This window comes from Nicrophorus vespilloides, unplaced genomic scaffold (assembly GCF_001412225.1).
Source record: "Nicrophorus vespilloides isolate i.1.1-1 unplaced genomic scaffold, Nicve_v1.0, whole genome shotgun sequence".
Lineage (NCBI taxonomy): Eukaryota > Metazoa > Arthropoda > Insecta > Coleoptera > Silphidae > Nicrophorus > Nicrophorus vespilloides.
In genome coordinates this window covers 12,562-30,373 of record NW_017099843.1, presented here as the reverse complement: position 1 = coordinate 30,373, position 17,812 = coordinate 12,562, and the positions used below count along the sequence as shown (strand labels likewise).

The 17,812-nt window shown below is 30.0% G+C and overlaps 1 protein-coding gene across 1 annotated transcript in view; it reads left to right on the top strand.

The window, feature by feature from the left end:
- Positions 1-608: 608 nt before the first annotated feature.
- The window catches only part of LOC108565793 (lachesin-like), a gene marked incomplete at its 5' end in the record, with an annotated part of 21,376 nt that continues 4,172 nt past the window's right edge, over positions 609-17,812 (top strand). Inside the window, 2 exons of the mRNA XM_017925410.1 lie at positions 609-779; positions 15,070-15,198. Coding sequence (XP_017780899.1) covers positions 609-779; positions 15,070-15,198 — 300 coding nt within the window. The remainder of the gene's footprint in view (positions 780-15,069; positions 15,199-17,812) is intronic.

Below are 17,812 nucleotides of genomic sequence, written 5' to 3'. Positions count from 1 at the left end.
AAAGCAGTGTTTTTACATTTCATTAATTTGCTCGAAAACTATAATAGATAGAATGAACCCAATTTACATTTCACTAGTTTTTCAAACTTGACTGATTCTTAATAAAACTATATGAAATTGATGAAAAAAAATATCTCAGTTCTTTTTATATACATATTACATAATTAATCATTTTTATTCTATAAATAAGATCTTTTCTGAAACTTCTTTTCTCTTGCTAATCTGTTATTTGTTGAAATTCTGTAGTAAACATTTTTAGTTCAAATATTTAGATGAAAATATCTTAAAAAACAAACAGATACTTTAACTACATTTATTACCATTACTTATTAATTTGTGATTAACAAATTTTCTTGACTTTTCTTAATTACAATTTGGATATTTATGAAGAAAATAACTAATTTGCTTGAAAATATTGAAAATATATTTTACAATCATTGAAGTTAATTAGGTACAATTTCTAAATATTACTAATTAAGTAAGTTTAGTAACAAATTGTAATTATTATTTAATTAGTTTTCAATATTGTCTATATCACCATTTCCAATTAGTGAAGATGTGTTTTCTATCAGAGGTCATATAACAAGGGATAATTTTTCTGATTGCAGTGCCCCCGGACATAGTTTACGACGACACGAGCGGCGATTTGTCGGTGTCGGAGGGTGAGAACGCAACCCTCTGGTGTCGTGCAACAGGACACCCTCCACCTCGCATCACGTGGCGCAGAGAAGACGGCCAGTCTATACTTTTACGCCGCGGGACACGGGACGCTATCAAAGGTAAAATGAAGAATAAAACAAACATAAAAAAGCTCCACCGATGATTACGCAATTTGTTCGAGTAATTGCAGATTTGTGTAGTTTATTTCTCCTCGCAATTTTATAGATTGATCGTGATCAATCTATTGGGTCCTTGTATTTACGTCAATTAGGTCTATTATAATTCAGGCCGAGTCCACGCATTAATCTTTGTAGAGGGATAATGCGTGCTGTGCTGTATGCGCGCTATAGCTTTAAATCAATCAAAGAAATATTTCATGCTATGATTGATCGTCCTGGTAATTTATCACAAGGAATAACATCAATTACATTGACACATTTTGTTGTTGTTGTTTTTTTTATTATTAATTTCAAATTTTCGTGTGATATCATTAAAGAAACACTTAACGAATCCATTAGGCCACAGTTAAATATTGTACGCCCGGTGTGTTATGTAACGTTAATCGAGTGCAAGACTAATTCGCATGAAGGCGTGTAATTAGAATATTATTAATCGACGATTAATTAATATTCGGCAACAAATTATCGTATTAGGTAAATACGAGCCGTTCCGTTGGGGCTTGTAAGGAATGGTAGTAGCGGTAGTTGTAGTGGTAGTGCTAGTATAGATCCCTGGCAAATCCTTGTAATATATACAGGGTTCAGCGCCAAGGGCATCCCGATTTACCGACAGCATAACTTACTCTCCAGACGCTCTTTAGCATTATACAAATTATACATTTTAAGGATTAAAAACATTCCTTTTCCATCCATCTTAATCCAATTTAATCACCAAATGAAACGCCTCAAATCCTCATGAATATTTACGAAACGATATCGAATCCAATTCCTTATTTTCTTTCATAAAATAATAATATTCTTCAATCCTTTTTTTCTTCTTTCTTCAATACACTTTTATACTTTAGAAAACATTTCTTTTTACCAAAGATTTCAATGTGAACTTTCAAATTAACAATACTTTTTGAAAATTCTAATTTTATTTATTTTTTAATTTACTCAATTATCTCAAGGTCATTACATTATTGGATTCATTAAATCCATAATTCATAATTTTATGATGAAAAATTATTAACTTTATTGAAATTATCAGCCTTCATTTCAATAATAATTCATTGACAATTTCCACTATTCTCACTAAATTAGTTAATAAAGTTTGGAATTAGTAAATGGTTCACCCTGTATATAAAACATGATGCAATTACGTTGATGTTATTTTTGCTCTTGTATTATTTTGTTCTCTTTTTCCATTTTGGAAGAGGAAGAAGAGAGGTGAAAAGGTTGTCGTCCCATACATTTTTCATATAAACAATTTGGTATTCCGCTAGGGTCGGCACTCGTTCCGGTCTCACGTGTCGCGTAAAGTGCAAGGTTTAAATGGTTCTGCTCTTCCCCTGGATAAACCGGTTACATAAACATGCACGAAAAATGTATGCAAAAACCAAATACATCGTTGCTCTTTACGAAGTCCCTTCAGATTTTCTACAGTTCGCCACACGTAAACAAAAAACACTGAATTATTCAATTATTGATTAATAAGTTCACCTATTTTAGAGATTTAATCAATTCTCGATAATGATTTTATTGTAGCACCAAATCAATATTACTCTTTTTTTTTTCTTCTTCTTTTCGAGTGGAAAAAAGAGCGCACGAAAGCACACGGCTTGATGAAAAAAAATATGATATTTATGGTTGACATCCTATTGGCCGCGACAAGGAATAAGTGTGGTCGAAGGGGGTAGGCATTGAAACCGAAATAAATGTCCTCCCAGTCGACGGGTAACGAAAACCGCATCGGGCGTGATATTGGGAGCAGAAACCGCAGTCTCCATAAATAATATTTATGATTTACAAATAATAATAAACAAACGTTTACGCATCGCATAACACATGTAACATTGACAATATCTAAGTTTTACGTGTATCTGTAATAATACCTCGCTTAGTGCGTTTTTTTTTGTTTGCGAACTTTCTGTCTTGTGGAATATTTTGCACCTGAATAGAATTAAAGTCAAAACTCTTGCGGAAATTTTACGTAAGCGGAGTATCCTATGAAAAGGATAGGGCGGATATATCCGCCATTCACCCGCAAATCGTTAATTTTGATTCTAAATTTTGATTGAATGTTTTTATTTTTAATCTGCAACAATTTACTTCATTATTAATTTGTGTAAAGATATTTTCAATGTATATACTTTAAATTTTAAATTTTCAAGAAAAAATAGATATGAAAATAATTACATTTTATGCAAATTTTATGTATATACAATATATTGCAACACTTTGAAATGCTCATATTTTGAAAATCATTACTTTCACTGGGCATATGAAAACTTGGATTAATTCAAACATATATTAGTGAACGTGAAGGGGAAATTGAATTGTTTTAAATCTTTTCTAATATCTTTAAATCTCTAAAATTAAAAAAAAATATAGAAACAAATATAAACTGAATACAAAATTAGGTAAAAAAAAGCGCCGTATTTTAACTGCGATGTGCGAAGTATGGTACACTTTTGCGGAAATTTTGCGTAAGCGAAGGATAGGGCGGATATATCCGCCATTCACCCGCAAAAGGCTAATTTTGATTCTAAATTTAATGGTTTTGTTTGTAATCTGCAACAGTTTACTTTATTATTAATTTGTGTAAAGATATTTTCAATACTTTAAAAATAGATATGAAAATAATCACATTTTATGCATATCCAATATATTGCAATACTTTTCAAAAAAAAATTCAATATACTTTGCGCAATAGGAATGAAATATTAAATGTTAATATTTAGAAATGCTATGAAATACTCATATTTTGAAAATCATTACTTTCACTGGGCATAGGAAAATTTGGATTAATTCAAACCTATATTAGTGAACGTGAAGGGGAAATTGAATTGTTTTAAATTTTTTCTAATATCTTTAAGTCTCTAAAATTAAATAAAAATAGAAACAAATATAAACTGATTACAAAATTAGGTAAAAAAAAGCGCCGTATTTTAACCGCAATGTGCGAAGTATGGTACTCTTTTGCGGAAATTTTGCGTAAGCGAAGGATATGGCGGATATATCCGCCATTCACCCTCAAAAGGTTAATTTTGATTCTAAATTTAATGTTTCTGTTTTTAATCTACAACAGTTTACTTAATTATTAATTTGTGTTAATTTTCTAATATCTTATATGTTTAAGACTCTAAAATTAACTAAAAATAGAAACAAATATAAACTCAAAATTAGCTAAAAATGTTAACCGTGATGTGCGAAGTATGGTACTCTTTTGCGAAAATTTTGTTGTTTTTCTTGTATTTATACGTTTTTCTGAGCGTCGTCAATTTGCATACATATTGTAGCGGATGGATGTCGCTCCAGTCCTTTATTTTGCTCGTCGCGCTTTAAAGAATGTCTGGGTTATATAGAGACGACGACGATGAGGAGGAGAACTGCCTATGTTACCGCTCACATAGAATCCGAAAAGAAGAATCTGCGGGTAATCTGCATGCATAGACTATAAGCAGCTTTAGGTGGTGGCGTCTGCGGGACACGACAAAGCAGTATACATATAAATTATTGAACCGATCATGCCAAAGCAGAACCACGTCGCGCTACCTTCCATATTACACGATATATTTCTCGAACATGATGTCATTTTGGAAACGGTAACGCTTCAGGTCACCTGCAAAAAGAAAAAAAAAAAGTAAAAAAGGATGTACAGCGAGATCCGTTTCGTGCAATGCTTTTGATAAATTAACGGCACGTCCTTCGGGAAATCCGGACGAGGAAGGTAACCGATAATAAAGCAAGTGCGGATGATAATTCAATCCCAACGGCGTGGACGAATATTTTCCTTATTTTTTCCGCCAGGGCTGCAAATGTAAATTCTATTAGCCGCTGTTCCACATTTACTAATTCAGTTAATGTGAATATAATCAGATTTAAAATTGCATCAGCTGCAGGCTCTCGCCAGTTCTCTCTTTTCCTCATCGCCGTGGGAAATTTGTTTTCTCTAATAGGATAAACGAATTATAAAGAATGGCGAGCGCGCGCGTGAGTACGGGAAGATCCGCAATGTGCTTACGTAATAATCGTCTTTTATACGCGTTTAATTCCGTTCGCAACGGCTTTCCAACTCACGTTACGTCCGGTGCAAGCCTCGTTGCACCGTATTATTATCATTACGAAATATTAACACTTCGCGGCGGATATATCCGCCCAACTGTTAATGCATTACTTTGTTAATTTATCGCTAATATTAATGAATCAATATTATTATTATTTATATTCTTATTAACGAGAATAAATGGTAATTTTGATTGAAGCCTCGTTAATATTAATGAACGTTTCAGAATTAATGAGGTAATTACAGTATTTGCAGTACGCTTGTGCGAACTGCTGTGAGCAATGTCGGAATGTGCATTTACACAATGGTGACTTGAAGGAAAACGTAATTTCCCGGTCGTAAAATATTGGGTGTGGTGTAAAAGTCGCGGGATATTGAGTTCACGTCAAATGGTCGTCCCAGACGCGGGGGCATTTTCGAAAGCCTTTCCCAAGTAAGATCTGAAAGTCACTTCAGCTCGAGAGAGCATTGCAGTAAATGGTGCAATTGTTGATCCTCGCAATAGTTCCTACAATTCGATACAAACGGTATTTTATTGCCGACTGCAGCATTGAGAAACTAAATTGAATTGTAGCAAAGACACATCTTTTGACTTTTTAATACTAATTGTTTCATTTTGATGAAAACATAATTTTTACAATTCTTTTCAACTATTTTTGAAAATTTATTGGTACATCCAACAAAAGTTTATTTGTCCATAAAATTAGATTATTTTTCCTACATTTTCCTCTGAAAAAATTTGTACATTTTCGACAAAATGAATGAAGAAATTGCAAAATCTTCTTAAATCATTGATTAACAATTATCATTAACGAAATCAGCATGAACAGAGAAATTGTGAATATATATATAAAAAAAATTAATGGAGTTAAGAATGGAACGTTTTAATTCACTCAATTGATCATGGATACAAAGGGAATAAGTGTCCCCGGTGAATCGCTCACTAATTGAATTGGACAGGGGGAATAATTGTTTGAATTGGAGACGAAATCGTGGATTTCGCTACGTACGGTAAACTCGGACCGAGTTGTAAAACAGTGGTAGTTGCGAACGAAATAAATAAAGGGAACTTTCCAATTACCAAATCTGTTCGTCTTAATGAGATTATCGCCTCTCATGTTTACAGTGTTATCATACTCAAATAATTATATATATATATAATAATTGAAATCAGTTAATTGGTTTTAGGTAAATTTTCAATGTTCATTTGTTTGAATCCCAACAAAATAAACAAATATGTGTAGAGAATTTATAGCTGTTGTTTCATTCATTTGGCTGCAATTTACGTTCAAATTATAGAAAATGAAAAATTAACTATTGAAAAAAAAGCAATGTTTCCACATTTTATTGATTCTCTAGAAAAGTGTATTAAATAGAATTGATTCAAAAGATGCATATGAAAACTGAATATATGTGGAATGTAATTTGCGCTTAAAGTTAATTGAAAAGAAAAACTGTGTTAATTTGCAAATGAAATTGATTTAATTAATGATTAATGAATTTAAAATCTTCATTAATTATCATTGTAAAATCCCAGATTATGTGCCTTCTACATCACTTTTAAAACTTGTGTACACATATTATGTGTATTTTTGAATATATTAACCATCTTCGAATTTCTTTGTCAACTTTGTTTAAAGCAGACTTTAAATTGCAAATAAAATTTGTATTTGCTGTAAATGCAAAACACTAATGTTTTGTGTCCAACCATTATTATAATATATAAACACATTATGTTCGCTTTTTTATATAAACAAATATTAAAAGTATAAAGAGACTTCCAACAAGTCCCCGAATTGATACAAGTAATATAAACAAATATAAACTCACTTCACCATGTGTGAATTGGAAAACAGTTCCTAGTATTAGTGGTCATTCTATTTGCATCTTAGTGTTGTTTGTGATCACAAAATATCAAAACTTGTGTTCCAAACATGTTATTTGTGATTTTTTTTAGTGCAAAATTTAATAACACTTGCAAGTCTCCGAATAAAAAGAAAAAGAATGAAAAGAAAAAGCAAAATTATTAAAAATCTAGACCAAGTTATACTTGGAACAGATTTACATTAGTTTATATAGGAAAACGTGTTTCAATATACGAGTATTTCACTATAGGAGTTAGATTCCACTGTATCAGAGAAACATTGTATTAATTTGCAAAAATACTATAATTTTCTTATAAATTGAAAAAACAAATTATAAACTGCATTAATCATGTTAATTGGAAATAATTAACAAATTAAACTGTTTTCCTAAGTCAGCAAATTTTCGTATAAATAAAGTAACAATAAATTAATTTATTGATGATCTGCATAAATTATCAATGGTTAATCACGTTAATTGAATTACCAACCAACCAAAAAAAAACTGCATTAATTCGCAAATAAAATTGTTTCGCAAAAGCCAATAAACAATACCCGTTAATTGCGGAATTGCGCGACTGATGCGTACTCGCAAAGTGCGGTGCGGTGTTTGCGTTTTAATTATGCGAAATCTAGATTATTTCGCGATTTATTTGCGCGTATAATGTCCGTATTATTTTGATTGCCCGCTTTACTCCAAAAAAACCGTGCACAGTGAGTCCACATATCTCTCTCTCATTCATTCATTCATTAATTTTTTTTTTCATTATTGTTGTTATTGTTGTTGGTCTGTTGCATACACATTTTGTTTGCTTTTCGGCCTCGTCCGTTTTCGGTATCCATTTGCGCCATTATTTATTCGTACTCGGCCAATATTTTCCCTTTATTTATTTAACAAATTTCTATCGGCGTGTTATATTCACGCCCCATACATATTATTTGCAGCGGTCGCTGCAATGTGTTCGAGGGGGTGGTTTGAAAATGTGGAATGGTTGGTAGATTGCAAACGCAATAAATTATTTAAATATTTAGACAACGGGGAACAGGGAAATTAATTAATTCCCCCAAAATCCATCCCAATTTTTTTATTTTTTGTTTGTTTATTTCATTACGTTTTTCCTCTCTGTTCATTTATTATATTTCATGCGCGTTTTGATTTTCCCGCTAATTTTTTTTTTGTTTATTCATCGTCCAATATGTATTTACGTTTTAGTCCATTTGGAATTGATAATGTATCGTTTTAATATGTATTTTTTTTTGTTAAATAATAATTAATTAAAACTGAAAAAAAATTTGAAAAATCGTCGATTCTCTGTTACGTAACGAACATTGCGTAACTTATATTACATAAGAAAGTTGCTTTACGCACTTTACGCAATCATGAAATGAAGCAAAAGTTACATAATTTTCTTGTGATTGAGAAAAAAAGGGAAAATTTGTGGGATCTCAGAAAAAACAGCGATTTTGTAGAAAATCCTATTTTTTTCCAATTTCAACAGCTTATAGCAGCCGACTTGATGATAACACGAATATGCCAATAGGCTCGTTGGAAAGGTGAAATATTCAGCTTTCAAGTGAGTGTTTGAAGATGTAATTATCTTAAGGGGTTGTCGAGATATTCACGAAATAATGAAAAAAAATGCAAAACTCGTCTATATCCTCTTACGTTATGAACTTTACGTAACTTTTGTTTCATAAACAGTTGCGTAAGGGTGCCGCTCATCTTTCGCAATCATGAAATGAAACAAAAGTTACATAATTTACTTGTGATTAAGAAAAAAATTTGAAAATTTGTCGGATATCAACGAAACAGCGATTTTGAAGAAAATTCTATTCACTTTTTTTTCCACTTTCAGGCGACTTGATTAGAGTACGCTAATTTTTCGTTTATTCATCGTCCAATATGTATTTACGTTTTAGTCCATTTGGAATTGATGTTTGAACGTGTTGAACATTTATAACATTTTGATATTCAATTTGGGAAATTTTCAAAGAAAACTATAAAAAAATAATATTGATTTCAAGGAGATATAATTCTGAAATTTAGATAGAAATGAAACAAAACCAATTATTGAATTTTTCTTTAATGCAAAGATTGTTGTTAAATTTCAACATAATTATATTCAATAACTGAAATTTTCAATAATATTAAAAAAAATAAAATAGTTTTATTGTCTTTTTATTATTAAAATTAATTAAATCAATTATTGTTTTTTTTTTTCTTTGATGCAAATATTGCAGGTAAATTTCAAAAAGGATAATAAATATTCATAAATATAGTAAGCGGACAAAGTATAATAATTTATTGCAAAAGAAAATGTAGGGAAATTTAATGAACGTTGTTGTGAATGGGAAAGGGCGTGGAATTCGATTCAAATGAATTCATAAAATTTAATTAAGCGTTTTAGCCCTCCCCCGCACTCTCTCACTCTTTCTCATTTGTGTTCTATTCGTCATCAAGTGCAGGACGTATGGCCCCTAGTTATGGAAATAAAATATGATAGAGCTCGTAAATTAAGCCTCTTGCAACCACTCGCCTTTGTTTACGTAACACTTCAGTTTTTGTGCTTCAAGAATTTTAAACCTCTTTTATTTCCCGTTAATTCAATTAGTTTCTTTTACTAATTAATACTTTATAAAATATATCAAAACAATTGATTTTTTTTTCAACATTCAAGTTTTTCGATTATTATTGTAAGTTTCAAAGTTTATTAAAAATCCAATAGAAATATTGTCAGTTGGAGAAAAACTAAAAATATTTTCAATTTATTAAAACCCCATAGAAAGGTTTCTGAAAAAAAGTCGATTCTCTGTTACGTAACGAACATTGCGTAAATTGTATTACATAAGAAAGTTGCGTCCACTTTACGCAATCATGAAATGCAACAAAAGTTACGTATTTTTTGTTTAATTTAGAAAAAGCTTGAAAATTCGTAGGATCCCAACGTAACAGCGATTTTAACAGTTCATAGCAGGCGACTTGATGACAGCACGAAAATTCCAATAGGTTCGTTGGAAAGATGAAATATTCTTTCTAATGAGTGGTCGAAGATGTAATTATCTTAAGGCATTGTCGAGAAATTTACGAAATACTGAAACAAAAAGCAAAAATCGTCTATTCCCTGTTACGTTATGAATATTACGTAATTTTTGTTTCATAAAAAGTTGCGTAAGGGTGGCGCCCATCTTACGCAATCATAAAACGCAACAAAAGTTACGTAATTTTGGAGTAATTAAGAGAAAAAACGTGAAAACTCGTCGGATCATCAAAGAAACAGCATAGAGATTTATCAATTAATTAAAAACCCATAGATATAATTTTCTTCTTTAATTTCTTTACAGATTCAATTTTTCAACTTTTAAGTTTTTATCAATATATTTTCACCATTTTTCGTGTGTAATAAATGCAGAAAGTTAAACTAATTTATAATGATTAAAGCAAATATCGTTACCGTTATAAAAGGATATGCATTTCTAATTTTTTTTAAATAAAAACGTCTTCTGCGATGACAACTTGAGTGCTATTACATAAGAACTAATACATAATATATGAAAAATGATACCCAAGACTTTTAAAGCTGGAGAACCTTACGACTTTAATAAATAATTGCGCTGAAGCGAAACTCGCTTTTATACCTCTTGTTTTTATTAATATTTAATTTGAATTTATTATCATCACGTTATTCAAATTAAGAATCATACTAAATTTATTAAAATTTCATAAAAAAAAGTAACTAATAGGTTTTCAAAATTACTGAATTATTTTGTGCTCGAAATTTGATTTGTGTCATGAAATAAACAATAATTTTAATTGATTTATTATGCAAACTTAATCTACGTTATTGATTACACATTCAATTTCATTAATTCCAACCATTATTTCCATAATAACAAAAAAAAAGATACATTAATTTGCTACTAAAAACAATGATTCTATACCGTTTATTATAACATTCTGTTACATTTCATACATGATTGATTTACCTATTATGACTATATTGTTATTATATAAACCAACAGTAATTTTAGTATGAAAACACAATGTACACAGTTATTATGACAGCGATTATTTATTTTTTTTTCTGTGCAAATTTTTCTTTCTCAACAATTACCCGATTATCGGTATAATGCAACAGCAAACAGGAACAACAAAAACCGGAAACAATATTTGCGCTGGACGCGGAGGATAAACATAATTTGATTAATTAAAATAATCGCGTTATGTTCGGTTTTCGTGTTGCCCGACGGAAAGCATTGTTTAATGTTCGATGAGGGAAAATTGCAATAAAATAAAAATAAATAGTGTGTCTGCATTTATATTATTTCTGTATATTTTGGTTATTCGTAAAGCCAAAATGCGTTGGAATTGTTAAATACAATTAACTAACTGTCTTTAGGAAAAAGGTTGGTTTATTTCTAACAGTTCTTCTTGGTAACTTCTTCACAGTCATACACATTTAAGTACAAAACGATTAGAGACAAATCGTTTGTCCAAGTCTAATTTAAGTTAGTTACTCATATTCTACAGAATCTTTCAATTTCCTCTCGAGTTACATTCGAGAAACTGATGAAACTCTATCTTTGATAGATTATAAAGAATATCAATTTGCAAGAGTTTTATTCGCTCCTTGAAGATATATTCTGCTTATGAAGAAGTTGATGTTACTCAAAGAACTGTAGAAAAGTAGTTTACTAAATTTAAAGCGTACGACAATAGCAACCCCTGTAATTATATTTTCTACCACAGAAAAATTGTTAAAGTCAGGCAGAATTGCATCTGTCCACCCGTAGTATTTATTCATCACACAATGAACAAATTAGAATCATTGCATAATTCCATTAATTTTAGTTTTGAATCGACAGAAAAAAAACTTGAAAATTTTTCGGTTCTCAACGAAACAGCGATTTTGAAGAAAATCCTATTCACTTTTTTTTTTTCAATTTCAACAGCTCATAGCAGGCGACTTGATTATAGCCTGAAAATGCCAATAGGCTCGTTGGAAAGGTGAGATATTCAGCTTTCAACAGAGTAATCAAAGATGTAATTATCTTAAGGGGGGAAATTCATGAAAAAAAATACAAAAATCGTAACATTACGTAACTTTTGTTTCATAAAAAGTTGTGTTAGGGTGGCGCCCATCTTACGCAATCATGAAATGCAATAAAAGTTACGTAACCTTCTAGTAATTAAGAGAAAAAACGTGAAAACTCGTCGGATAGTCAAAGAAACAGCATAGATATTTGTCAATTCATTAAAAACCAATAGAAATGGATATATTTTATGGATATATTGTATTTGTCATCACACAATGCACAAATTAGAATCATTGCATAATTGCATTAACGTAAGAATGTTTACTTTTGAATCGACAGAAAAAAAAACAGGATGGAAAAGTTTTTGAACGAAAAATCTTATAAATTCTGGGAGGAAGGAATGTTTAAGTTGTTTAGAATTTAATATATCGATAGATAAAAGTTTTGATTTCTAATTTTCATGACTAATAACCGAATGGTTAAGTCGCCTTACTCACGAGCTAGTGGGCGTAGGTTCAAATCCTGGCAAAGCCAGGCCCTTTGTGAGCCCTCTTAGTGCTTTCAGCATAGTTCATCACAAATGGACAGTGAAATGAATGAGGTTCAGCCAAGTGGATGGACAATGTTAGCAGCAGATTCACAGTGAATTCATGAAAAATCGGCACGGACAACCGAAAATATACTTCAGCATTTTATTGTTGAATGTCCTCTTTCGAAAGCATATTAAATTGATACACGGCAATCATGCTAATGGCACGAAAAGTCCTATCCAGAATGGAGATAGCCCCAGAAACCCATTTGCGACTATCGTTACTTATTTATTACTATACATTAGAGTCGAAAAAGCTGACGTGAAAAATAACAATTCCTGTCCGTTCGTGTCGCTTAATTTAATTGGAAAATGGAAAACGCGCGGATTCCGATCCATAAAAAATTAATTAAATTACTTAAAATATGCAGATTATTTCATACAATTTAAAGAAAATATTAATTATAAAACGTAGTTAATTTAGTATGCGTAGTTGATTACAAAAAATCTGAAATACCATTTAAATGAAGAATGGAAATGGTTGAGGTTGTAGCCTCGATATCCAGCTGCGTAATGAATGGAGTATTTGTGATACCTATGCTAATACTAGTCCGGCATGCAAACTGTTACTAGGATTGATATGTTTCCCTTCCCTTTCATTCTTCTCCTCGACCTGCCGCGTTCTAGCAAATCCCACCTTTATGTTCCAATTAAACGAAAGCCGCTCCAGTCCATTCATATTCATACACCAATTCCATTTTTTTTTAATCATATACAATGTTCAATTAGAATTTACATTACACTTTTACAAAAAAAACAAAAAAAAACAATTATGCATAGTTAACCTTGATTTAAATTTATATTTTTTTCTACTGTTGCTTTACTCTGTCCTCTTTACTATAATTATATGTTTTTTTTTTAATTTAAATTAATCCTCTGTTTAGTTTATATAATACAATTAAAAGGGTATTTTTTTTTCCAATTTGGACAAGTTTTTTTTTAATCCAATTAGTATTAGTATATTAATATCAACAAAATTATTATAAATTTCGCTTTAAAGTATGAATAAATTGAATAAATAAATCGCTTTTAATCATAATTGTTATATGAGATATTCATTGAAGGCTACGGATTCCTAAAATAAATTTTGAGTGATATTTGAGGCGCATTATAAAAGTTTTGTAAAATAACCGACGGCAAAATTGAATGTAATCCACTTTTGTGCTGTTGCTCTTCCTCGTTAATTATTTATCGACTTCGAACGGAAAATGCATTTCCATGAAAGCGTTTTCCTGATTCAGTTATGTCGTGATTACGTCGCATAAAGTTTCAAAGCAGATAACCGTATTATTAGTGTTATTTCCATTGGTAAATTACCAGAAATAATATAATCATAATATTTAATATGTCTGTTTTAAATTTTTTATTGAAATCAGATATATTTACTTGTTTATTTTTTCCAACAAAAGAAATATAATTATTCGGAAAAAAAACATAATAGATTTACAATACAAAAGTTGCAGGTTTTTATTAATTAATGGAAATAAGTTGTTGAGAATTCGTTCAAAATCTGAGACTTTTTTTTAACATTTCTTGGATTTTTTGTAATATATTTACATAATATAATTTGTTAAAAGTATCTTTGTCCCAATTTTGCAGCTTGTTAATTTCTGAATGAAACAACATGAAACATTCAGAAAGGAAAATTGAATGAATATGACAATAAAAGTTTCAATAATTTTAAAGAATCTTAAAAAAATTAATTAATTAACACTTGTCCAAAAAAAAAACGAAATGTTCATTGATGTTTCTCATAGAAAATACATTCTAAAAAGTAAAAAAAGTTTAGCAAAGTTTTTATTTAAAAGAAAACGTTTCTGATCGAAGCTTTTGTTTCTGTCAGAAAAATTGAGTCATTTCAATAATTTTAAAGATTCTTATTTGTTGTTATATTTGGAAATTTTTAGAAAAAGTAACATTTTATCTAATTTTGCAGCGACTGAAAATCATTTGAAATATTCAGAAATGCTCTTATCAAAATCTAACTTTCTGTTAACAACAAATTAGTGAAGAATTTAACATTTTCATTAGTTTCATTAGAATTTAAGGTTTTCATTCTCTAATTGAAATAATTTATTGTTTTTATTGGAGAATGTTAATAATACGATAGAAATCAAGTATTTATGATTGTATAATTTTATAAATTTTTATGTAAATGTTGATCTAAAACCTAAATAATGATATTGATCTGATTTGAAAGAATTCAAGGATTTTTCTAGTTCTTTGTATTCAAGGAAATTGCATTATTTATATACTTATAATTTACTTAATTGAAAAAAAAAACTTTATTTATTTACATTAAAATTGACAGTTTTTCTTAATTAATGAAAATAAGTTATGAAAATTTGTATTATTTTCTTGTTAATTGTTAATTAAAATAATTACTTCATTATGTTTTCATAATTTTGATTCTAGATATAAATTAGTGATTCAAAGTGTGTTTTGATTTCAATACGAATTAGATATTGTTATTATCTAAGTGAGATGTTATTGTTTTGGGAATCCTTCGCTGCACTAATAAAATATTGACTTTAATAGAAATAGAGTGGAGCGAAGGAATATGAACATTCTTTATGCAAGAGCAAATCCACTTAGAATCTGCCCAACGTACAAATATTACATGAAGCAATTGCTCTGATTGTTATTAGTAAATTATGTAATAATATATGATAGTGGACGTATTTTCTTTGATTGCAGTGGACACGTACAACGGAAGCAACTTGTACTTCTGGCGTCTGGACAGAAAACAAATGGGAGCGTATCTTTGCATAGCCAGCAACGATGTTCCACCTGCAGTCAGCAAGAGAATTGCTCTGAACGTCAACTGTAAGTATTATTTCAGTAAACAAATTTACCCTGTCTACTTTATTGCAGCGAATTTATCACGTAAAACGTATCCGTTATACACACTGTTGTGCACTTCCATATTATGTACATACATACATACACTCATACATGTAGTCGTGTATACTGGGAGAGGAAAGGATCCGAGCCGCCGGATACATACTAAAATGAACTAATTAAGGGCCGCCCTTCTGCGCGCAAACAACTTTCCCAACAAAACACAGTTAAGGGGAAGATAAAGAGAACAGGAGTGGGTGGGTGGTTTTTTTTTTTGCAAAAAAAAAGAAGGGGAGTTTTGTCTCAGGGAGATTTTCGCTCGAGCAACAAAAAGTAAATCAAGAAAAGTAAAATTAGCGAAACTAGTATAGACGGATTTTTTTTTCCCCACACAGAATTGAAACTTTAATTGGCATTGTTGTTTGTGCAAAGGCTTTTGAAAGCGGAGCAGATAGGAGACGGGTGGGATGTTGGAAAAGGAAGCGGGACAAAATCTGAGCAGTTTTGAGGGTTTTTTTTTACCTACTAACGCGTTTATTGAGGGGATTCCTTTTCGAACAGATATATATATATATAGTTGTATGTGTGTGAGAGTGCGAGAGAAGAATGTTGGAAACGAGATAAGAACTTGTTCCTTCCTATTTGTGAAATGAGCATTTTTGCTTCAACTTACTTTAGAAAACTTATTTTTATCGCCCCGAAGTACTCTTCGCGCGCGCGGGGTGGGGGGAAGTGTAGTATCATTAGCCTTCATCTCATCTCACTAAAACACTTACTTACTGCACTCCCGGCTCGTTACTTCCGCTTCCGGAATTTATTTTAATAATATACACATCGACCCGTCTGTCCGTGAAGCGCACTACTAATGAAACGCTTCAAAACTTTCAAAACATGATTGAACACATACTAAAATTCAATATTATATAACGTTTCCAATATCTCACAGAAAACTTACAAATAAATTCATTGAAAGAAAACTTCAAGTAAATTGAAAAACCAAAACAAATAATATAATTGTAGTAAAAAATGTCTAATTTTTCAATAAAACAGAAACAAACAAAGGTGAGAAAAAATACATTTTGTATTGAAAAAGAAAATTGTTAATTTAGTTTGTTTTAATTTCTGCATCAAAGTTGAATGTTAGAATTAGAGTCAATGCGATTTAAAGTACTGTGGAATTACGTAATTTTGCTCGGTTCGTGGGTGGATGGGTTGAAAAGAATGATGTAATTCCGGAGCGCACGAAGTTGGCGCTGCTAATCACGAGATTCTCGGAGGACTACGAAATTATTGGCAGAGTTACCTAACCCAAATCAAAACCCCATGTAATACGTGTGTACCTCAATTCATTACATACGAAATCAGAAAATCAAACGGAAAGTCAAATAATCGATCAATTTATATTTGCAAACTATTTCAAAACTAATTTTTTTAATAAATTTTTCACATTGATTTTCATATAATAACACAAATGTATGCAAAGTTCTGCAAAGTAAGTAAAATTGTGTCAATTTACAAATAGTGGTAATTCTAGCAAGTTTTTTCTGACCTAATCTTCGACCTAAATCTTTATTACTAAAATTGCAAAATAATTCAATTTTTTAAATTTGTGTTTCTGTCAGAAAAATTGAATCATTTCAATAATTTTAAAGATTCTTATTTGTTGTTATATTTGGAAATTTTCAGATAAAGTAACAAAAGCGACTGAAAATCATTTGAAATATTCAGAAATGTTCTTATCAAAATCTAATTTTCTGTTAACAACAAATTAGTGAAGAATTTAACATTTTCATTAGTTCATTATCAAAACCCCATGTATTACGTGTGTAATTCAATTCACTACATACGAAATCATAAAATCAAACGGAAAGTCAAATAATCGATCAATTTATATTTGCAAACTATTTCAAAACTAATTTTTTTAATAATTTTTTTACATTTATTTTTATATATTAACACAAATGTATGCAAAGTAAGTAAAATAGTGTCAATTTACAAATAGTGGTAATTCTAGCAAGTTTTTTTGACCTAATCTTCGACCTAAATCTTTTTGACTAAAATGCAAAATAATTCAATTTTTTAAATTTGTGATTCTGTCAGAAAAATTGAATCATTTCAATAATTTTATAGATTCTTATTTGTTGTTATATTTGGAAATTTTCAGAAAAAGTAACAAAAGCGACTGAAAATCATTTGAAATATTCAGAAATGCTCTTATCAAAATCTAACTTTCTGTTAACAACAAATTAGTGAAGAATTTAACATTTTCATTAGTTCATTATTAAAACCCCATGTATTACGTGTGTATCTCAATTCATTACACACGAAATCAGAAAATCAAACGGAAAGTCAAATAATTGATCCATTTATATTTGCAAACTATTTCAAAACTATTTTTTTTTAATAAATTTTTTACATTTATTTTCATATAATAACACAAATTTATGCAAAGTAAGTAAAATAGTGTCAATTTAAAAATAGTGGTAATTCTAGCAAGTTTTTTTTGACCTAATTTTCGACCTAAATCTTTATTACTAAAATTGCAAAATAATTCAATTTTTTAAATTTGTGTTTCTGTCAGAAAAATTGAATCATTTCA